The 21,516-nt window shown below is 41.0% G+C and overlaps 1 protein-coding gene across 1 annotated transcript in view; it reads left to right on the top strand.

The window, feature by feature from the left end:
• TMEFF1 (transmembrane protein with EGF like and two follistatin like domains 1) overlaps positions 1 to 21,516 on the top strand; it is a 98,360-nt gene that overhangs the window by 45,016 nt on the left and 31,828 nt on the right. The window contains exon 5 of the mRNA XM_055123570.1: positions 84 to 180. Within this exon, the coding sequence (XP_054979545.1) occupies positions 84 to 180 (97 nt within the window). The remainder of the gene's footprint in view (positions 1 to 83; positions 181 to 21,516) is intronic.

Raw genomic sequence — 21,516 nt, 5'->3', positions numbered from 1 at the left:
GTATAACATCTGCTGAAAAGATGAAGTGTATCTGGAAAGAAGCCCACTTTTTAATTGAAACTTTAATTTTTCTTTTTAAACAGAAGAGGAAGGTTCAGGGGCAGAAGTTCACAGAAAACATTCCAAGTGTGGACCTTGCAAATATAAAGCTGAGTGTGATGAAGATGCAGAAAATGTTGGGTGAGTTGATGGAGGGAAAGGGACAAACCTACCTGGAGGTCATTTATCAGCAATACGATATTGTAAAAAAGTATTATTCAATTTGCTTCTGTTTTGTGTCTCCTATACTTTTTGTTCAGTGTTATAATATTGACTTTGGGGGAGACATCCCAAGCAATGCAAAGGAGTTCTAGGTTGATACTTGGCTTTGCAAAGTTTGGTGCTAGGACACAAGGATGGGAACCTGCTTAGGTCCCGAGGCGCCGAGGACCACCAGAGCCACCCCAGAGATATTTGAGACTCTCAGGACTAGAGGGCGGTGCTTATGGGGTCTTGTGTTACAGAAGCTTGGACTCGGGTCTTGTACATGTAACGCCTGTGCTCCTGTTCACTGAGCTATATTTCCGTCACCCCCTACTGATTTTTTTCTTAAGTTCATATTATTAACATAGCTATGTAAGCCAATTTGAATGTTTTATTTAGTTGGGGTTCTATAGGTTTCCCAAGTGGTTCTGGGGGTGACCAGGACTCGTGACAGCAGTCCCTGGAGGAACCAAGAATCAAGCCTGGGGCTACACAAGAGTGCTGATCCTTTGAGCTTTCTCCTTCCTAGACCAAGTGTTAGATTTCAGAATAAGTTCTTTCATAGTGTGTTTTTTTTTTCCGTATGATTGTATGTTTGTGCGCATGCATGTGTGCGTGCATGCATGTGTGTGTGTGTGTATGTGTGTATTGAATTTACCTCTACCTTCTCCCACTGTAGAATTGGATTATTTTATACCAAATGTTAATTTTATTGGTCAGAAATTTTATCCTAAAGTATCCTGTAACTATACTTTCAGTATGCATCTATAATAGTTTCCTCTGTGTGTGTGTGTGTGTGTATGTGTGTATGTGTGTATGTGTGTGTGTGTGTGTGTGTGTGTGTGTGTTTTGGCACACCTGGCTGTGCTCAGGGCTTCTTCCTGTCTGCTTGGGGGAACCATATGCCATCACCAGGGATTGAATCTGGTTCAGCTGCATACAAAGGCAAGCGCCATGCCCATTGTACTGTCTCTTTGGCCTAGGTTTCCATTTCTTGAATTTTCACACGGAAACTTTTCATATGCTCAAACGTCCTTAAATAAAATGCTTTCAAGTTCACACAATAATTACAATAAGTAATTATTGTGTGATAAGTAAAAAATTGTTTCTAGATTTCCTGATATAATTCTGTTTTAACTTCTCACTCATGTTCCGCCTTCACTAAGATTGATTTTAATAAGGGGGCAGGAGGCATTGCATATTTAATTTTCTGTTCATTCAATAAGAAAAGTCTTTGTTTAGTAAAAATAGTAACAATACAGACTTCAATCACATAGTCATTTTGGCTTCTTCCTTTCATCAATTTCCTGTTTATTCCTAGTCACAGCCTTCGTTCATTTCCTTGAGATGTTTGCTTTATATCTAAAAGCTTTATGCTGACTTTAAGACCGTGATACCACAAATGGATCATCTTCACTTCCCCATTTTCCCCATAGCACAAATGGATCATCTTCACTTCCTCATTTCCCCATAGTGCATATTTTAAAACACTTTGTAAAGATTCTGTTTTCTTTCTTACCCATAATTATTTTCACTGCGGGTTTTCCAGTTCCATGTTTTATTTAGTCCTTCGATGCATATTCAAATCTTTTGCTAAATAGTTAGTGATTCTTCGTAATTAGCATGAATGCCTGAAGTGAGTTTCTCAAATCTGGATCGCCCCAATTTTAGTATTATGATTCAAAATCAGCTATTTAGCACTTAGTAAAATTACATGTCTGATATTTTACTTGGTATATGTTTCAAAGTAGGTGAAAATTTGCTAATGACACTAAGTTCAGTAAAGGATGGATTTATCAAAACTTAAACTTATTCTATTTCTCTGTGGTGGTCACTTATATTGACATGTGCCCATCATTGGAACTAGAGAGGTTAGTTAGAAAAAATTGGTTTTCCTTGAACAGCGGGGCGCTTGGGAAGTTTCCAGCTGGGGCTGGTACCGGCTCCGGTTTGCGCTCCGCCGGGATTCGAACCGGGTGGCCATGCGTTTGCACGGCCGCTCTGCTGATGAACGCCCAACATACAGAGCCAGCTAGATGACTTCTGAACCCAGCAAGTGCTCCCAACCATGTCCCCAGACCGTGAACGAAGCTTTTGCCCCAAGTCGGCTAAGGGGGGAAATATCCTTCCTCCTTGGTTCTCTCCTCTCTGGGGGAAGTGGCGCGGTGTACGCCACTTGAAAAACCAACAACAATAGTGAGCTTTAAGTTGAAATATGGAATGTAATCAAGGTAAAGAGAAAATGAAGTGAATTTTATCAGTTATGCAGGAGGGGTGGGGTGGGGGGTGGGATGTGTACTGGTTTTTTCTTTTCTTTTTTTTTTGGTGGTGGAATATGGGCACTGGTGAAGGGATGGGTGTTTGAGCATTGTATAACTGAGACATAAGCCTGAGAACTTTGTAACTTTCCACATGGTGATTCAATAAAATAAATTAAAAAAAAACCAAAAAGAAACAGAAAAAAAGAAAAAATTGCTTTTCTAAAACGTACTGATTTTTAGAACCCAGAGAAATGATAAGCAATTAAAAAATTATAGAGAGCACAGATAAAACATTGTACACAATCTCTTCGAGCTTTTTACTAATGATATCCCATGATAAATAATGAAACAATTCTCTGTGTGTATATTTTTGTGGATATTTGTTTCAGTGCTCAATACTATTCTAGAATCATGTTCAGAATCAAAATACCATATATGATTGACTTGGTCTTACAGTCTTATAGTTTTTTTCATAGTGTATTTAACATTTTATATATTTTGTTGTTATTGTTTCACATTTTGAAATTGAAAAAGAGATCTTTTGAAATTGAAAAAGAGTTCTTTTGCTTGCAAGTAAAACGGATTCTCCCTAATAAAGGTAACCCCAAATATATCATGTTTATGGCAAATAACCACTTAAAATACCTTCTTGTGATATAACAATAATGTACATAACAGTATTGTAATAATGTGATTATGTACAGTCTGCCTAGTTAAAGAAATTCTGTGATATATTTCAATTTTATTTTGTATTTATCTATTAATTTGAGAATTTAGAACCACTCTTTTTATAGACATAAATTCTATAATAGCCATTTCCTGGCTCTCTTTTTTTTTTTTGGCTTTCGGGGTAATAGCTGGCGATGCACAGGGGTTACTCCTGGCTTTGCACTCAGAAATTACTCCTGGTGGTGCTCAGGGGACCATATGGGATGCTGGGAATCGAACCCGGGTTGGCTGCGTGCAAGGCAAACGCCCTCCCCACTGTGCTATCACTCCAGCCCCATATAGACATAAATTCTAATCATAAGAGTGCTGAGGGAGAAGACAGCTGGAATAGAGAAGGGACCACTAGGACAATGATAGGTAGAAATAATCACTCTGGACAAGATCCACATGCTGAAAGTAGGAAAAGGAACAAACATGGTAACTTCTCAATACCCATTTTGCAAACAACAGTGCTCAAAAGGAGAGAGAGAAAGAAGGAAAGTGTCTCCATAGAGGCAGGTTGGAATGGGAGGTGGGGTGGCAGGAGGGAAACTGGGGACATTGGTGGTGGAAATGTACACTGGTGGAGGGGAGGGGGTTGGAACATTGTAATGGTTTATCTCATGGTGATTCAATTAAAAAAAATGTGACCACATATCAAGGAAGGGTTTCTTAATAGTATGGGGCATGCGGGCTAAGAATTCCCTTTCTCTGGGAAAGGCATCCAAGTCTAAAATTGATGCAATAATAGGAAAGCATTAAGGAAACAATTGCTACCTTTACCTAGAAAATAAGTGATTAAGTGAAATGTTTTATCATACTATAGGAAGGAGACAAAGGAAATTTTACGAACACTTAGAATTTTCAGTCTGTAAAATAAGAATTACTGATTCCCATAGAGTTGAACAGTTTATATGTATCTCAGTGGTTGTTATAATTTTCTAAACTTTTAAATGGCTGTGGCAACAAGTAATTGCATGGATGTTATAAGCCTCATTCTAGGTGCTTGTCAATGGTCCAACCAGATAGATTTTAACTTATTTGTCTTAGGGTAATTTTGACCCAGGCAGCTACATCTTTCAGATTTGGAAAACTGAGATATACTACTATATAATATAGCAATTACATTTTTATTCTCTATAAAGAATTGATATTTCCTACAATAGTCAAATTGAAAGATGAAAGTTTTTCTTTGGTTTTTGGGCTATGCCCAGCAATGCTCCAGGGTTACTCCTGGCTCTGTGCTCAGGGACGACTCCTGGAGGTGCTCAGGGGTTCTTGTGGGATGCTGGGGATTGAACTTGGGCCAGACACATGTAAGGCAAGCACCCTACGTACTGTAATATTTTCCCAACCCTAAAATTTTATTTAATAAAGTTATAAACCAAGTACTCATGACTTAGTTATTAATTATCAGAATTAAAGAGTTTTGAGAAGATTCTTAATACTCTAGGTCTCTCACTTTATCGATGAGAAAAATGAGTCAAGGTTAGGGTTTTATGGGACAGATTCTTCTAAATTTATAGTATTCTTCTGACCCTCTGCCTAATTTATTCCGCTTACTTCAGAAACTCCTTATTTATTCTTCCTATTTCAGGAACTCTTGCTTGATGATATTTTTTTGGGGGGGGAGGGGGTTGTGTCACAGTTGGTGGTGCTCTGGTTATTCTGCCTCTTCTCAGGAGTATCTCTTGGTTGTGCTCAGAGAACCATATATAATGCGAAAGTTAATAAAATATAAAACAAGTATCTAAAGTATATCTAGTCTCTTGCTTGATGAGTTAAATAAAAATGCAACCATCATCCCGTTGATCATCGAATTTCTTTAGCGGTCTCAGTAACGTCTCCATTCATCCTAGCCCTGAGATTTTAGAAGCCTCTCTTTACTTGTCCTTTCCAATGGTGCTGCATTGGAGGCTCTTTCAGGGTCAGGGGAATGAGACCCATCATTGTTACTGGTTTTGGCATATGAATACGCCATGGGGAGTTTTCGAGGCTCTCCCATGTGGGTAGGAAACTCTCGGTAGCTTGCCTGGCTCTCCCAGAGGGAGAACTAGGCCATCAGCTTCCAGGAGCTTGGTTTTATAGTCTCTGGATCTTGGCCGGGGGCAGTCCCTGGGTGTGACTGCCTAGCTACTGGAAAATGGGGAATCTGGATGGAAGAGGCCCAGTCCCAGTCTGAGCAGGTTTGGAGGTTTCAGCCCCGGGTCCCACACACCTGGGTTTCTCTGCCAGTTCCTTCATGCGTGAGGCTCGTCCGAACATGTGGAGAGGGGCCTTGAGCATGGCTGTGGCTAGGCTCTGGAGGTCTTCGGCCTGGGGAGCTCTGCTCGGGGTGGGGAGGGAAAACAAAGCCCAACCCCTCCGAGGGGCCCTGGGGAAGACAGCCAGGCATGGGGGCAAGAGACTCTCAGGTTTTTACATACATATTTTTAAATTTATATTAAAATATATAAATAAAATTAGTTGGCCAACTGTATGGTGACCATATAGTTGGCTCTTTTGACCTGATTTGCCCATCTTCCTGCCTTTTTGATCAATACTATATTGTTCTTAGAATCTGAGTTTGTTTTTGTTTAGTTCCTTTCATTTCTTTTTTTTCTTCCACTTGTGAGCTAAATTATATTTTCTTTATCTTACCTGTTTCACTTAGCATAATGCCCTCTAGGTCCATCATATTGTGAAGGGCAAGATTCCTTCTTTCTCTAGAATATAGAGCTTAGTTTTCATTTTGTATCTATACCCATCTTCTTTATCTCAGCATTAGTTGATGGACACTTGGTTGCCTCTAAATCTTGGCTATTGAAAGTAATAAATATAGAGGTGTGCATATCTTTTCAAAATAGTGCTTTTGCAGCTTTTCTGATAAATACCTAAAAGTTGGATCACATGGTATTTCTCTTCTTTCTTTGTTTTTGGGCCATACTCTGCTGTACTCAGGTCTTACTTTTGGCTGTGCACTCAGGAATTACTCCTGGTGGGCCCAGGGGACTACGTGGGGTGCCAGGGATTGAATCCAGATTGGCTGTGTGCAAGGTAAATGCCATACCCATGTACTATCACTCCAGCGCATAGTTTCTTGAGCACTTTTTATACTGCTTTTCATGGTGATGGGGCCAGTTTGAGTTTCTGCTAATGGTATTTAAGGGCTTACTTTTCTCCACAGGCTTGCCAGCACTTTTCTTCTTTTATAATTTTTAATTTTTTTATTGAGTCACTGTGAGATGCCTTTTTTTTCTTTTTAATTATCAGCTGTGATTTCCCTCCTTACATCCTGGTGATGCTGAGTGCTGACTGCCCATAAAGTCTTTTTCTTTTCTTTTCTTTTCTTTTCTTCTCTTTCCTTTTCTCTTTTCTTTTCTAAAACTGACGAAAAAAAAAACAAAACTGACTAATCTATCTTGAACACCATATTCCTAGTTATCGATTTTTTTAATCAGTGATTTTCAGACTTTTTGACTAATTCCATATAAGAAATAACATATTTATGGGTTGTTGAGGCAGTACAGGAGTTAAGGCACATTTGGCCTTACGTTCCATGACCCCAGTTAGAAGCTCTGCGAACTCCCAGGGTTCATTCCTGAGCTCAAAGCGAGGTACAGCCCCTGGGTGCAGCCAGGTGAGGCCCAACACACTATACTCCATCCCACCCTGGGATGGAAGAATGAATATTTGCAGTATGAAACACTTGTGTACGTTGTGTATATTATAGTTTCACAACATGTGTGTATATACACATAGTATTAGTGCACATTAAATAAAAAGAAAATTCTATGAAATATTACTTACCTTTATTAAGTACTATGTGCTCTCGTTTTCTGTTTTTTTTTAAATGCTGCCAGTGAACCATTAATTGACAGTGATTTACTATTAATTATGACCTACAGTTTGACATCTAGCAATAAGATAGATACTATGATATTCTCAGAGGCTGTTGATAGACTCCAGCGTCTGAACTGACATTTAAGGCTCTATTCTGTTTTTGTATTGGACCTATTTTTCAAAACCTTTTTTTCCTCCTATCTTAGGCAATTAGTGATGCTCTCAAGTGTTGTCCGTACTCCTCATCAATGAACATGATAGTACATGGCCCCTATTGTATGTGGGAATGGGGGGCCCCATACCTGGCAGTGCTCAGGGTTACTCCTGGCTCTGCACTTGGGAATTACCTCTTATCAGGAATTACTTCTGGCAGTGCACAGCTGGTGGTACACTGGGGGAATCATACAGGAGGCTGGGGATTGAGACCAGGTCCATCGTGTGCAAGGCAAGCGCCAACTCACTGTCCAGTCACTATGGTCTAGTTTTCATGTACCTATTCCTAAAATGTGGGAATAAATTCCAGAAGTAAAATTGAGAATAAATCATTTCTACATGATGCAAATGAACTTTATTTATTATATATATTTTATCTCTCTTACTTGCTTAGTGGCTAATTTATAACTTTTTTTTTTTGCTTCTGAAAAGCTTATTCCTTTCCTTCCTAACACACTAGTTTCCACTGACATTGTGAAATTTTCCTGGGTCCACATATGATATTAACTATCACAGAAAACCATGATGGTTATCTTTTCAAATGCATACCTTTTAAATTCATACCAAGAACTGGGTAGCTGAAATTACAACAGATGTAACTCCCAGGTAAGCCACTTTTCAATTAAATATATTTCAAACTGTACATCAATATTGCCAGTGGATTATAAAATCAGTTTAGAGGATTATTACCAGCCCATTAAACAATTCTTGAAGACTAAATAGGGTAGGAAATCTTAGAGTACATTGCATTTAATAGTTCCACTGTGACTGTAGTGAAGTACAGTGTATAGATTTTTTACTTACTCCTAAAATTTGGAGATAGTAGCTCTTGTCAGTGGGAAAGTTTCCATAGAGCACCTGCTGTGGAAAGAATTCTGTGACAGAGCTGGACTTAAAAGCTGGTTTTAACACAGAGAATGATCTCTCTCATATGTGGGACATAAAGAAACATAGTGGTGGAATAACAAATACGCAAAGACAATGAAAACAAAGAACGTGGGAACTGGTATTCAGTAGGAAAGAGACCCCTTGGTGGGGGGACAGAGAAATAGGACAGGGAGGGTGCAACAACTGCTCAACCAGGAAGAGGAGGTGGTGTGAAAGGTAGTAAAGTGTTGTGTATCAGCAGCAGTACTGTAAACCACAGTGCAAAAACTTATAAAAGACAAAACAGTGCCTCTCATAGAGGCAGACTGGTGGGTGGGAGGCAAACGGGGCCATGGGGGTCATTGGTGGAGGGAAGTGGACACTGGTGAAGGGATCAGTGTTAAAATACTTCGTGTCTGAAACCCAGTCATGAAAAAGTATAATTTCACAGTGACTACATTTTTTAGTAAAAAGCCAGTTTTATTTCTCTAAATCAAAAAGAACAGTAACATTCAAAAGGGAAAAATCAAGACCACTGTTGATTCAGACAACACGGTTCAAAATGACACCGTAAGAACTGGCTCGGTTGGGTCTACGTGGAGTGTGCGCTCTGGTTTGGCATCTTGTCTTATAGGCTGAGTTGCAGGAAGGCAACAGGAGCCCTTAGCATCCCCCAAAGGCCCTGGGCACTGATTCTTGTAAATGACAAGGAATCAGAAAATATACTGATACTTATAGTGGCATAGTAAAAGAGCAATAACACTAAAACTTATTTGAGAGCAAATCATTTTCTTTTACCCATGAACCACATCTCAGCCACACCCTTTTCCTGAACAGTATTTCTGATCTGTCCAAGACTGGTTACTGTGGTGAGACAGCCATCCAACACTGGATAATCGAGCTATGGAAAATTCCTTTTCCCCAGTGCCTTTTTAAAAAAACCTGACCTAAATCCCTCTATGGGTAGTCTGCAGAAGCATCAGATATGATGTCAATACAAATGAGTTGTAGAAACCCTCAGATTATTCCTTTTGAACTTGGTGACACTTAATGGGAAACATCCCTGCTCTTCTGCGTCTTTGATGCCAATCTCTTTGGAGATGCACTTTCCATATTTCCTCCAGGACTGATAAAAGATCTCAGAGCTGTTCAGAGAATCATGTAGATGTGCAGTATGACGTTGATGAACAGCAGATCCACGTGCTAGACAGTTTTCTCATTTGTGGAGCTATTTTCTCTTTAGACATAGATGGTTGGTCAGTATCACAATCTGATGAGTCTTTTTCCCAGAAGGTGTCATAATAATACCCCCTTGCTTAAGCAGCATGTGATACAATTCATCTGCATGTTCCATTATGTCCTTCTTTATGGGAGCTATATATATATATGTATGTATATATATATATATATATATATATTCTTTTTGCTTTTTTTTTGGGGGGGTCACACCCTGCAATGCTCAGGGGTTACTCCTGGCTCTGCACTCAGGAATTACTCCTGGCAGTGCTTGGGGGACCATATGGGATGCTGGGAATCAAACCCGGGTCAGCCACGTGCAAGGTAAATGCCCTATCCGCTGTGCTACTGGCAGAGTAACTCCAGCCCCTACATATATTTTTTGTTCGTTTGTTTTTTTTAAGGTTATGGCTGAAGTTTCTTTTTTTTTATTTATTTTATTGAATCACCATGTGGAAAGTTACAAAGTTCTCAGGCTTATGTCTCAGTTATACAATGCTCAAACACCCGTTCTTTCACTAGTGTCCATATTCCACCACCAAAAAACCCCAGTATACCTCCCACCCACCACCCCTCCACCCCCGCCTGCATAACTGATAAATTTCACTTCATTTTTTCTTTACCTTGATTACATTCCATATTTCAACACAAAACTAACCATTGTTGTTGGAGTTTCAACACAGAACTCACTATTGTTATTGGAGTTTACCCTCCCCAAAAATACGGCCCTACTGACAAGAAAGCATTTGATAGTTTTTGATTGATGAGAATGAAGAGATATGAATCCTAAACTACTGCAGCTGCGCGGTTTAGGATTTCTGTATTTTAGTAATTAAGTTATGGCTGAAGTTTTTATAGAGTAATTCACAATATTTGCTTACATTTAATATTCAAACACCAATCCCACCACCATTACATCTTCCCACCACCATATTTTGGATGCTTCCATCCTGAACCCAAATCCCTGCCCCACACAGCAGAACTGAAATAATATATCTTGTATTGTTTGTTATGAAAAACTGCTGAAAATGCTACAAAAATGTATCCTTAGAGAAAAGAGTGTGAAAATTGTTGTATTTCACCCAGAGGCCATTAAGCCAGCCTTCTAAAGATCTGTAAAGAAAATATTTTCCTCTAAGATTGGTGCCTCTTACTTTGAACCTCATCAAATGTGATGCAGTGTTCTTGGAGTATGGGTTGGGTGTGTCCTACGAAGTGTTATTCGGGGCCATGTGCGGTCCAGGAATAGATTCACTTGTGGGTGGGACTTGGCCATGAACCTGGCCATAGTAAATTCTGGAGGTTTTTGACTGCCGGGGCTGGGTCCCTTGGGGAAGGGAGGGGGTGTTTCCCGCCCTCCTCAGGGGTGCCCTGAGTGAAACAACCTTGCTCGGGTCTGGTGGCATGGTTATGGTGGCCATCTGAAGTTTTGTGTTTTTTTAAAATTCCATTTAGTTATTGTTTGTGGGCCTCACCCAGCAGTGCTCAGAGCTTACTTGTGGCTCTGCCTTCAGGGATAACTCCTGGAGGGGGAGTTAGTTCGTCATCCACCTGTGTGCTAGGTGATCTTATGCTGTGTTCTTTCGTGGTCTTGAGGAACAACCCCTGCTTAGTGGTCATGCCATTGGGATCCCTTGTAACTTGTGGTCTCTCTGAGGACATGGACGTTGTCTTGCTGATTTCTATATTGGATGAACGTTCTTTAAGGTTGGGTAACCTAGGATTCCTCAATTTTGTCTTTGTTGAGTTCATTCTAAGGTTCTATTATTCTCTGAGAGCCAAGTGTGGGTTCTTGTGAAGATTTAATACTTATGTAAAAGATTAGTATTGTAAGTCAGCTTTTTAAAGGCCTTACTGGGTGCTTGTTAAATCTAACTATGTGAATTAGTCTAAGTCAGTGTTTTACTGGCTGCTAGATAACCATACCACAGTGAGAAGAAAATGACACTTTCTATGTAGAGTGAGGACTGAACAAAAGAAGGGGAAAGTATAGGTATTATTCAGTAATAATAACACCTTTTAGATGTACGTAACATTTGATGATTTGAAAGGGCTGTGTACAAAAGCTTAGATTCTCTCACTATTGCTAGGAGGTTTTATCCCCACTTTAAAGATTTAGGGTTGTGAATTGCTTAAATCATAAGAGTCATTGAATTTATTCATTTGCTTATTTATGTATGCATTCATGTCTTTGAAATTTACAATGTTAGAGATTCAAAGGCTTTCAAAAGCCTTTATAGTACTAAGGTCTGTTTCCTACCCCTGCTCCCCCGTCACCGTGTTGTCTTTGCTAGAGGCAGTCACTGTGATGTTTCTTACTTAACCTCCCAGGGATGTTTTTCAATGCATGTATGAGCAAATACATACATGCCTTCTCTTTCCTGTTCTAAAAAAAATGAATGCAGGAGGCGTAGCGACGGTACAGTGGTGAGGGCACATGCTTTGCAGAGTCAGGAGTAAGCCCTGAGCACCTCTGGCTCTCGTCAAAAAAAACCCTGAAAAACCAACAGAACTGGGGCTGGAGTGATAGCACAACAGGTAGGGCATTTGCCTTGCATGTGGCCAACCCGGGTTCGAATTCCAGCATCCCATATGGTCCTCTCTGAGCACCGCCAGGAGTAATTCCTGAGTGAAGAGCCAGGAGTAACCCCTGTGCATCGCCGGGTGTGACCCAAAAAGCAAAAACAAACAAACAAACAAAAACCAACAGAACCCCCTAAACAGTTGGCAGCACACTTCACACACTGCTCCACCTTCATTTAGTCTTTGTAAAATGTACCTTGCATACAGAAGTGTTTAAAACATACTCATGCAATTTGAAAACTGTCACATGCAAGACACAAGATAGAATATTGCCATAGCAGCAACTACTGAGTACTAAATCAGCCGGGGCAGAACAGGGTAGTTGCCCCACTGTGTCATGAAGGCTTAGGAAGAAGACACAGTGAACAGTCTCTGGGTCAGAATCTGACTTTTGACATTTCAGAGCACTTCCAGGGTTCCCTTCTGGGGAAGTCATTGCACAAGACTCTTGACTGAGTCAATCATGGAGGGCATCAGGCTTCCTTACAGGTGAGCCAGCAGGCAGAATTCTAGTCTCCGCAGACCTGTTAGATCACTTTTAGAATTGAGGAGAAAGCAGACTGCTCTGTGCTTCCCACTCCTCTCCCTTCAGCACTCAGGAGTTGGCCAGTGAACTAAATGTGATCATTGGCCTTAGGAAATAAAACCTGGAGGGCTCCCTCTTGGAAGACAAGGCAAGTCTAGATTAGAATCTAGATGAGGCTTCCCTCTGTGTCCTCGGGTTAGTAGGAGGACTCACCGACAGCTGACAACTCTTGTGAGTGGCAGCCGTCAGCATGACAGCAGAGTAAAGCTAGTTATGTGCCCTGTTGCTCACAACTTACGGTATTTGACTATCTTCTGAGGATCTTCTTTCTTTTTTTTTATTGAATCACCATGTGGAAAGTTACAAAGCTTTCAGGTTTAAGTCTCAGTTATACAATGCTCGAACAGAGCCTGGCAAGCTACCCGTAGCGTATTTGATATGCCAAAAAACAGTAACAAGTCTCACAATGGAGGCGTTACTGGTGCCCGCTCGAGCAAATCAGTGAACAACGGGATGACAATGATACAGTGATACAGTGATCCTTATACTCCACCACTTACTAAAAAGACTCATGGAACTCGAAAATTGTTCTCTTTACTTACATAAAGGATGCAAATAATCAGTCATCAGATGAAGATGTGAAAAGGGGAGGTGGTCTGGAAGGGTCTGAGTGCAGGGCTTCTGTCCTCTGAGTCAGGTACCCCATTGCCCCAGTACATGTATGTATTCCAAGAACTTGAAGACCCCCATGCCTTCTGGTTTCACGTTTTTATTTTCTTCTCCTTTTTTGGGCCAGAAGAGACTGCTGAGGACTTACTTCTGACTCTGTGCTCAGGGGTCAATCTTGGCGGTGCTCTGGGGACCGTATGTGGTGCTGGAGATCGAACCTATGTAGGCCACTTGCAAGGCAAGTGCCTTCCCTGCTGTACTATCTCTTGGGCCCCCTTTTGATTTTGGACTGTACCTGGTGGTGCTCTGGGACTGTTCTTGATTCTGCTCAGGAATGGCTCCTGGTGACACCCGGGGAACCTTATGGGGTGCTGGGGATTCTAAGCAGGAAGGGGGAATTTGAGGCAATCACCTTCACCTCTATCTCTTTGGCCCCGCTCTCCCGTTTTTATATGTCTTTTCTGTAATTATTGAGAAAGTGAACATGATATGAAAAGAATAAAAACCCCGAAGACCTGAATTTGAAAGTGTTTTTATCCAGCGCTTACTAGTTTGATTTATAACTTGGTGAGCATGTAATTCTAGGTGGGAGAGAGTTTCTTGCAGACTTGTGAGAGCATTGCTCTGGTGGTTGCCGGTTCCCCGGGTTGCTGCTGAAGCCTGGAGCCATTCTTGCTGCCTGATCCTTTGTGTGTGATTTGTTCTCTCCCTTGAGGCATGTGGTATCTTCCCTTGGTGCCAGTATAATGAAATTTCACATTATGCCCTTTCCGAGAAACATGCAGACTTGTGACTAGAGAAAATTTTAATTCTTTGATTTCCTTTTAAAAATGTTTCTGGTAATTCTGTTATTTTTATGTTGGACATCCGAGACTGTTCCTTTAATTTGGATTTTGGACCACATCTAGCTGTGCACAGGGCTTACTCCTGGGTTCAGGGGTCACTCTTGGCAGTGCTCGGAGTACTGGAGTACTGTATGCCATGTATGCTGGGAATTGAACTGGGGTGGGCTGTGGGCCTTACCCCTGTAATGTCTCTGGCCATATTCCATTAGGTTTATCTTTACTGTTTTTTAAGTTTTTATTGAGGCACCATAAATGACGAAGTTATTCGTGATTGTCTTTGAGGCATAGTTTTCCAAAACCAATCCCTTCACGGTGTCCATATCCCTTCCTTGCCTTATGTCCCTCCCACCCACCTCCCACTATGACAGGCACTTTCGCCTACCTTTAAGGCACAGTGTTTTACAGGACTGTTACTGGTAGGGTTTCATGCATAACCCCACACACCAGCCTACCTCTATGACAGGCACTTTCGCTTACCCTTAAGGCACTGTGTTTTACGGTACTGTTACTGGTAGGGTTTCATGCATAACACTGTACCACCTTTCTCCTGCTCTAGAGTGGCCGTTCCCCTCCACCGTTGTCCCAGTATCTCCCTCCTGTCCTTATTCCACCCCCACCCCAACTCCTGCTTCCATGTTAAGCTTCCAGTTGAAGACCAATTCTCAAGGTCTTGGCTTCTGCTGCCTTTTGGGCACTTGTGACTCCCTGAGTAAGCTTCTTTATAACCTGCATGTGAGAGAGATCATTCCGTGTCTATTCTCTTCAGACTAGCTCTACTCAGTATGGTTTTAATTTTAAAATTTAAACAATTAAAAATTATTGTAGTTTAGGTAACATGATTTCACGGCATTGTTTATGGTTTTTTTTTTTTTTTTTGCTTTTTGGGTTACTCCTGGCTCTGCACTCAGGAATCACCCCTGGCGGTGCTCATAGGACCATATGGGATGCTGGGAATTGAACTTCGGTTGGCCACTTGCAAGGCAAATGCCTTACCCACTGTGCTACCGCTCCAGCCCCAATGTTTATGGTTTTGATTGTACATAACAAGTGACTGTATTTTTATTACCAAAGTGCCCAAGTCTCCACCACTGCCATGCGAGGTCACTTCTAGTCTGCTTCTTCTCACCTCAACCACCAACCCACCCTCCAACAATATTTTGGGTTTTTTGGTGGGGTGGAGCAATGCCTGGCAGTGCTGAGGGCTCACTCCTGTGGTGCTCAAGGGACAGTGTGGTGCTGGATTGAACCTGGGCCTTCTACATGCAAAGCCTCCATTCAGTTCATTGAGCTATCTCTCTGCTTTTCCCCACCCCATTGCCATCTTTGCTGTTTTTTTTTTTCTGATTTATTATGCTATGCTATCTGAGATTTCTGCAAGCCTTTCCTTCCAGTCTTTTTTGTTTACTACTGTAATTTTTTTTTCTTTGTGGGTCACACCTGGCGATGCCCAGGGGTTATTCCTGGCTCTGCACTCAGGAATCACTCCTGGCTATGCTTAAGGGACCATATGGGATGCTGGGAATCAAACGAGGGTAGGTTGTGTGCGAGGCAAACACCCTACCCGCTGAACTATCGCTCCCACCCCTACCATAATTTTTAATTTCTAGAAATTTGTTTTGTTTCCATAATATTTTGTTGTAGGAGGCCTATTTTCTCATCTGGATTTGGCCTGTCCCATATTTTCCTCTCAATTTGACTTCCCTCCCACTGTCCCCGTAAGAAGGTAAAAACCGCCAGAGGATAGTACAATGGGAAGGCACTTGCCTTAAATGCGTCTGGCCTGAGTTTGATCCCCGGCATCCCAAATGGTCCCCTAAACACCACCACCTGGATTCAGAGTCAGGATTAACCCTGGAGCACCACCAGATGTGATTCTCATTTTTTTAAAAAAAAAAGTAAGAAAATAGTCTTGCTAAGTGTTATTATTGTTTTTGGTTTTGGGGCCACACTTGATGTACAAGGGCTATTACTGACTCTGTACTCAGGAACTGGGGTTGGCAAGGCAAGTATCTTACATCTCTATTTGCCCCCATGACTAAATATTCTTATGAATATGTATTTTATCTTGGTACTTTAATTTGTAAATTATTAAGTTAAGGATAGATCAAAGTATAGGAAACACTGTAAATGCATAAAACTAAAGTTTGATGATTCCTCCTTCCCAGTTCAAAAGTAGATAGTAACTAGCACTGTAGTACTGTCGTCCCGTTGTTCATTGATTTGCTTGAGTGGGCACCAGTAACGTCTCCATTGTGAGACCTGTTGTTACTGTTTTTGGCATGTTGAATACACCACAGTATTGTCAGGCTCTGCCGTGCAGGTGGGTTACTCTCGGTAGCTTTCTTGGCTCTCCATGAGAGATGGAGAAATCGAACTTGGGCCAACCGCATGCAAGGCAACTAGGCTTCATAATTGTTCCCAAGTCCCTCTCCACTGGCTACTTCCTTTTTAAACATTTTTTTCAATTAAATAACTGTGATTTACCAAGTTATTTGTAGTTGCATCTTTGGGCATGTAATATTTCAACACCACCTGTGTGAACCTCCCTCTACCAGGTTCCCATATTCCCTCCGTACCCCAACCCAAACCTTGTAGCCACCTGTCAACTTGACAGACACATTACAGAATTTCAGTAGTTGCAGCTTAGAGCTCATATTTGCAGTTCCGTTGAGTCTGTGTTTTGGATATATTACTGGCCTCTTTCTTTTGCCCGCTTGCTGTGCTGTGTTTGTGGACGTCAGTCCTTTGCTTGCTGTATCATTCTCACTGCATACGAGAAATCCCTTAGTAATGTATTTGGCTTTTGATTGATTTTGAATTTTGTACAAATGGAATCATACTGTGTGTACTTGATTTTGCTCACCATTATATTTTCCAGATTCATTCATATTAATGTACATAGCTGTAGTTCATTCAATTTTACTGCTTGTTGAATTTATTGCCTGGCTACCCCACATCCATTTATGCTCCGTTTTACTGTTGATGGGCATTTGGATTGTTTCCAATCTTCTGTTCTCATGAATAGTCCTGCTGTGAATATCACTACTTATATCTGTTATTACTCATGTATAAGAAATTTTCAAGGGCCTTGCCTCCTAGTGAAATTGTTGGACATGTTCAATTCTTACTCTTCATGACAATGCCTCTTTTCCAAACTGGTCATACCAGTAAAGCTCTCTCATTAGCAGAAGCTAATTCCCTTTTCTCCTCCTTGCCAATAATTGGTATTTTTCTTATCCTCAGTTTTGGCCTATTTAGTGAAATATGGTATCATTACTGAATATTTTCCCCACTGAGTTACGTACCTTTTTGTAAAATTGGTGTTTTTTTTTTGTTATTGTTTGTTTGTTTGTTTCATGTTTGGGCCACACTGATCTAGGGTCATTTCTCATTCTTGGCTCTGTGCTCCGGGATCACTGTGGTGAAGCTTGGGGACCATATGACATGTCAGGGGTTCAAATCCATGTTAACTGCATGCAAGTCAAGCACCCTGCTCTCTCTGGACTATCTGTCCAGCCTTGTACAATAAATTGTTATGTAGACTGTATCCTAGATATCACTTGTATATTGCTTTTAATGGACTGTAGGTTCTTTGTATCTTAAAAAAAATTTAAATAGAATATATATATATATATATATTTTTTTTTCTTTTTGGGTCACATCTGGTGATGCACAGGGGTTACTCCTGGCTCTGCACTCAGAAATTACCCCTGGTGGTGCTCAGGGGACCATATGGGATGCTGGGAATCGAACCTGGGTCAGCCGCGTGCAAGGCAAATGCCCTACCCGCTGTGCTATTGCTCCAGACCCCTAAATAGAATATTTTTGATGGGCTTTTTGCCTTTCATGCAACCAACCCGTGTTCGATTCCTCCGCCCTCTTGGAGAGCCTGGCAAGCTACTGAGAGTATGGAGCCTGGACGGCAGAGCCTGGCAAGTTACTTGTGCGTATTGGATATGCCAAAAACAGTAACAATAAGTCTCTCAATGAGAGATGTTACTGGTGCCCACTCGAATAAATCGATGAGCAACGGGATTACAGTGACAGTGAAAAATAATCTTATTTATTTATCGAGAGTTGGGGTTTGACCACACCTGGCAGTTCTCAGGGACTACACCTGGCTTTGTGCTCAGGGGATACAAACTTCAGAGAATTCTTAATGTTATCATATATTTGTATCTCACCCTAATGGTGCTTGGTTTCTGTATTTGGTGTTGGGGATATGGGTTGCTGCATGCAGGACAAGTGCTTTAACCCCTGGGGTACTATCTCTTGGCCCCAAATTTATGTGTTTCTAGCATTTGACCTTATAATTCTAGGTCTTCTGTAATTTTGCTTTTATACGTTTAGGTCATTAATTCACCAGGAATTAAGGTAATGTCCAAACATAGAAAAAGAGGATGACCTAGCACACAGCTTGAACTAGCATGCAAAGTCAATTTTGTTTTACCTATTTTTCTCCCCCCATCTTTTTTTTAGGAAGTGTCTTACAGTGCATTCCTACTAACTACAAGGAATGGGGGCTTCAGGGAATTTTTAATAATATTATATTTTTATTTCTTGTTTTTAAAGAATTTACCTACCCAGAGCATTGTTGTTACCTTAAGTACTTAGCATTTTGTTAATATTGCCTATTTACATATTTGTTCTTCAATTGCACTTATATCTCAGACCTTCCTTATAGAGGATCATATTTTCATTGCCTTTACTGACAGCAGGTGGCAAGGTTTTACTTTATCCAAGTGACTTTTTTTTGCTTTTTGGGTCACACCTGGTGATGCACAGGGCTTTCTCCTGGCTCATGCACTCAGGAATTAACTCCTGGCGGTGCTCAGGGGACCATATGGGATGCTGGGAATTGAACCTGGGTTGGTCGCAAGGCAAATGCCCTACCTGCTTTGCTATCACTCCAGCCCCCCACCCCCAAATGACTTTTATTTTCTCCTCATTTTTGAAAATATTTCTCTATATAAAATTCTGTTTTGTCTTAGCACATTGCAAGTGTTATTTCACTGTCTTTTGTCTATAGATAAGCAGCGTGGCTTCGGTATCGCTTCTGAAGATTCTCCCTCTTATTCTGGGTTCTTTGAGGACAATCTTTCTGTACTTGGAAGTTTAAAAAACATTATTTTGTTGTTGTTGTTGTTTTTGTTGTTGTTATGAACAGTACCACTGTGAAATATTAGTGTCCAGATAGATCCTTATTAACGATCCCACTTTGGTGCTGGTAGTACAAGGGTTAGGGTACCTGCAAGACCCTACTTTGATCCTCGGCACCACAGACCCCTGAGCATTGCTGGGTACTGCCCTGGAAACCCCTCCCCTAGCTCCACCTGGTGGCCTGGTCCCAGGCGGACACCAGTGCTTGATCAGCAGGGCATCTGCAGGCCCTTTCATAGAACATTATAGTCTCGTTGACTGAGAATTCCCAGGAGGGCCCTTATGGTCCCCTGAACACAGCTTGGGAACGCTCCTTCCCAATAGTAACTCTGCTTTGGTTTTATCAGACTTAAGTATTTAGATGAACATCATTTTTAGTTTTAGAGATTCTAAAGAGAAATCACTGAGACTGTTGCCCTTGCCTCGTTCCTTTAATTTCTGGGACCCCAATCAGATTTTTATTAAATCTTCTGACTGACATATCTCTTAATTCGTTTTTCCCATGTATATTTTCTCTTTGATTCTTTTTCTTTGGACCTGTTCATCATCAATCCTCTGTTAGCTTATTAAAGCTACTGTTACTTTTTTTATTGAGATTTTTTTATTTCTAATAATGTGTTCTCGTGTGTGTGTGTGTGTGTGAGAGAGAGAGAGAGAGAGAGAGAGAGAGAGAGAGAAAGAGAGAGAGAGTTAGTTTAGGTGTTAGTCAGTTGATGTTAGAGAATCTTCATTTTGACGTTAGGTTGGCCACACACAGACAGTTGTCTTTGCTGCCATACAATTTTTCCGGTACTTTTGGCCCTTTTTTTGTTTGCTGTTTTTTGTTTTGTTGTGTTTTGATTTAGGCCCCCATCTGGGAGTGCTCAGGGCTTACTCCTGCCCCTCTGCTCAGGGATCACTCCTGCCAGTGCTGGGCGACCACATGCAGTACTGGGGATTGAATCCAGTTGCCACTTGGAAGGCAAGCAAGCGCCTTATCTTCTATATTCTCTGGTCCCCTGTTAGGCTCTTTTTAAAAATTTGCTTGCTTTGTATTTAATGTTTTAGTTAATTGTTGGTTGTGGATCTGTGAGTTAGAGAGTATGAGTTACATGGCTTTTTTGACTGTATCTTGGAGATGTGGGAGTACTAGGATAATAAAAGTGGGTTTCTCTAGAGGAGACTGTGTTTTCTTCTGTCATTTGCCTAGAGTTCCTTCCAGTTATGACAAATTTAATTCTGGGCTTGCGAATATTCAGGACACACACGTAGTATTTTAGGTAGTAATTAATCATGTGAAGAATGACTTGTGGTTTTACTTCTAATAAAAAATTTTTTTTCTTCAGTTTTTTCTTTGCCATGATTTAAGGAAGCTCTTTATACATCTTTAAACAGCCCCTTGGAATATGACAGCTCTTCTCTAGTTCAGCTCATGCTGAAGATTGTAGGTGTTTAAGGTACCAGCTTTCTTTAGGGTCTCCAGCTATCCCTATCATAGGTAGATTATTCCCTGATCTTTGTCTCTTTTGCCCTAGGGTCTGTCTACAAAACCAAAAAGGGCAATAATTAAATTTACCTAGTTTGGTAAATATCTTTAAGATGAGCATCAACTTTACCTAATTCAATTGACCTTTTTCTGTTCTTGCGCTTATTTACTGTTGGTCTTGCTTATTCCTTATTTTCTTGCCAACTTATGGATGTATTTAAGAAAATGTTTAGAACAATTTTTTCTTTTCTTTCTTTCTTTTTTTTTTTTTTTTTTTTGCTTTTTGGGTCACACCGATGATGCACAGTGGTTACTCCTGGCTTTGCACTCAGGAATCACTCCTGGTGGTACTCAGGGAACCATATGGGATGCTGGGAATCGAACCCGGGTCAGCCGTGTGCAAGGCAAACGCCCTACCCGCTGGGTTATTGCTCCAGACCTAGAACAGTTTTTTTGTCCACTCCCTCCCTCTCCCCCTTCCCCCACCAGAAACACAATTAATCCAGGTTTCTAGACGTCCATGTTGCTGGAAATAAGACCCTTAACTTTTATTTTTTTTCACATTTACAAATCCCCGCTCCCCTTTTATTGATTCACCGCGAGATACAGTTACAAAGCTTTCATGTTTGAGCTTCAGTCATATAATCATCAAACACCCATTCCTTCACCAGTGCACATTTTCCACCACCCAAATCCCCAGTATTCCCTTCCCAGCCCCGTTCCAACCCTTCCCCTGCCTGTGTGGCCATTTCCCCCTACTCTCTCTCTACTTTGGTTACATTACAGTCCTACCACCACTCAAACATGCCGAAAAGGCAATGCTCGACAATTAGTTTTGTATTGCTTGTTATGGATAGAATATAATGTCCAGGAATTCTGTGTCGTTCTCTTCTGGGAGCTTTAGTTTATAGTCTCTGG

Source organism: Sorex araneus, chromosome 1, assembly GCF_027595985.1.
Source record: "Sorex araneus isolate mSorAra2 chromosome 1, mSorAra2.pri, whole genome shotgun sequence".
Classification (NCBI taxonomy): domain Eukaryota; kingdom Metazoa; phylum Chordata; class Mammalia; order Eulipotyphla; family Soricidae; genus Sorex; species Sorex araneus.
Note: the sequence above shows the minus strand (reverse complement) of the source record. Positions and strands in the feature narration are given on the sequence as shown.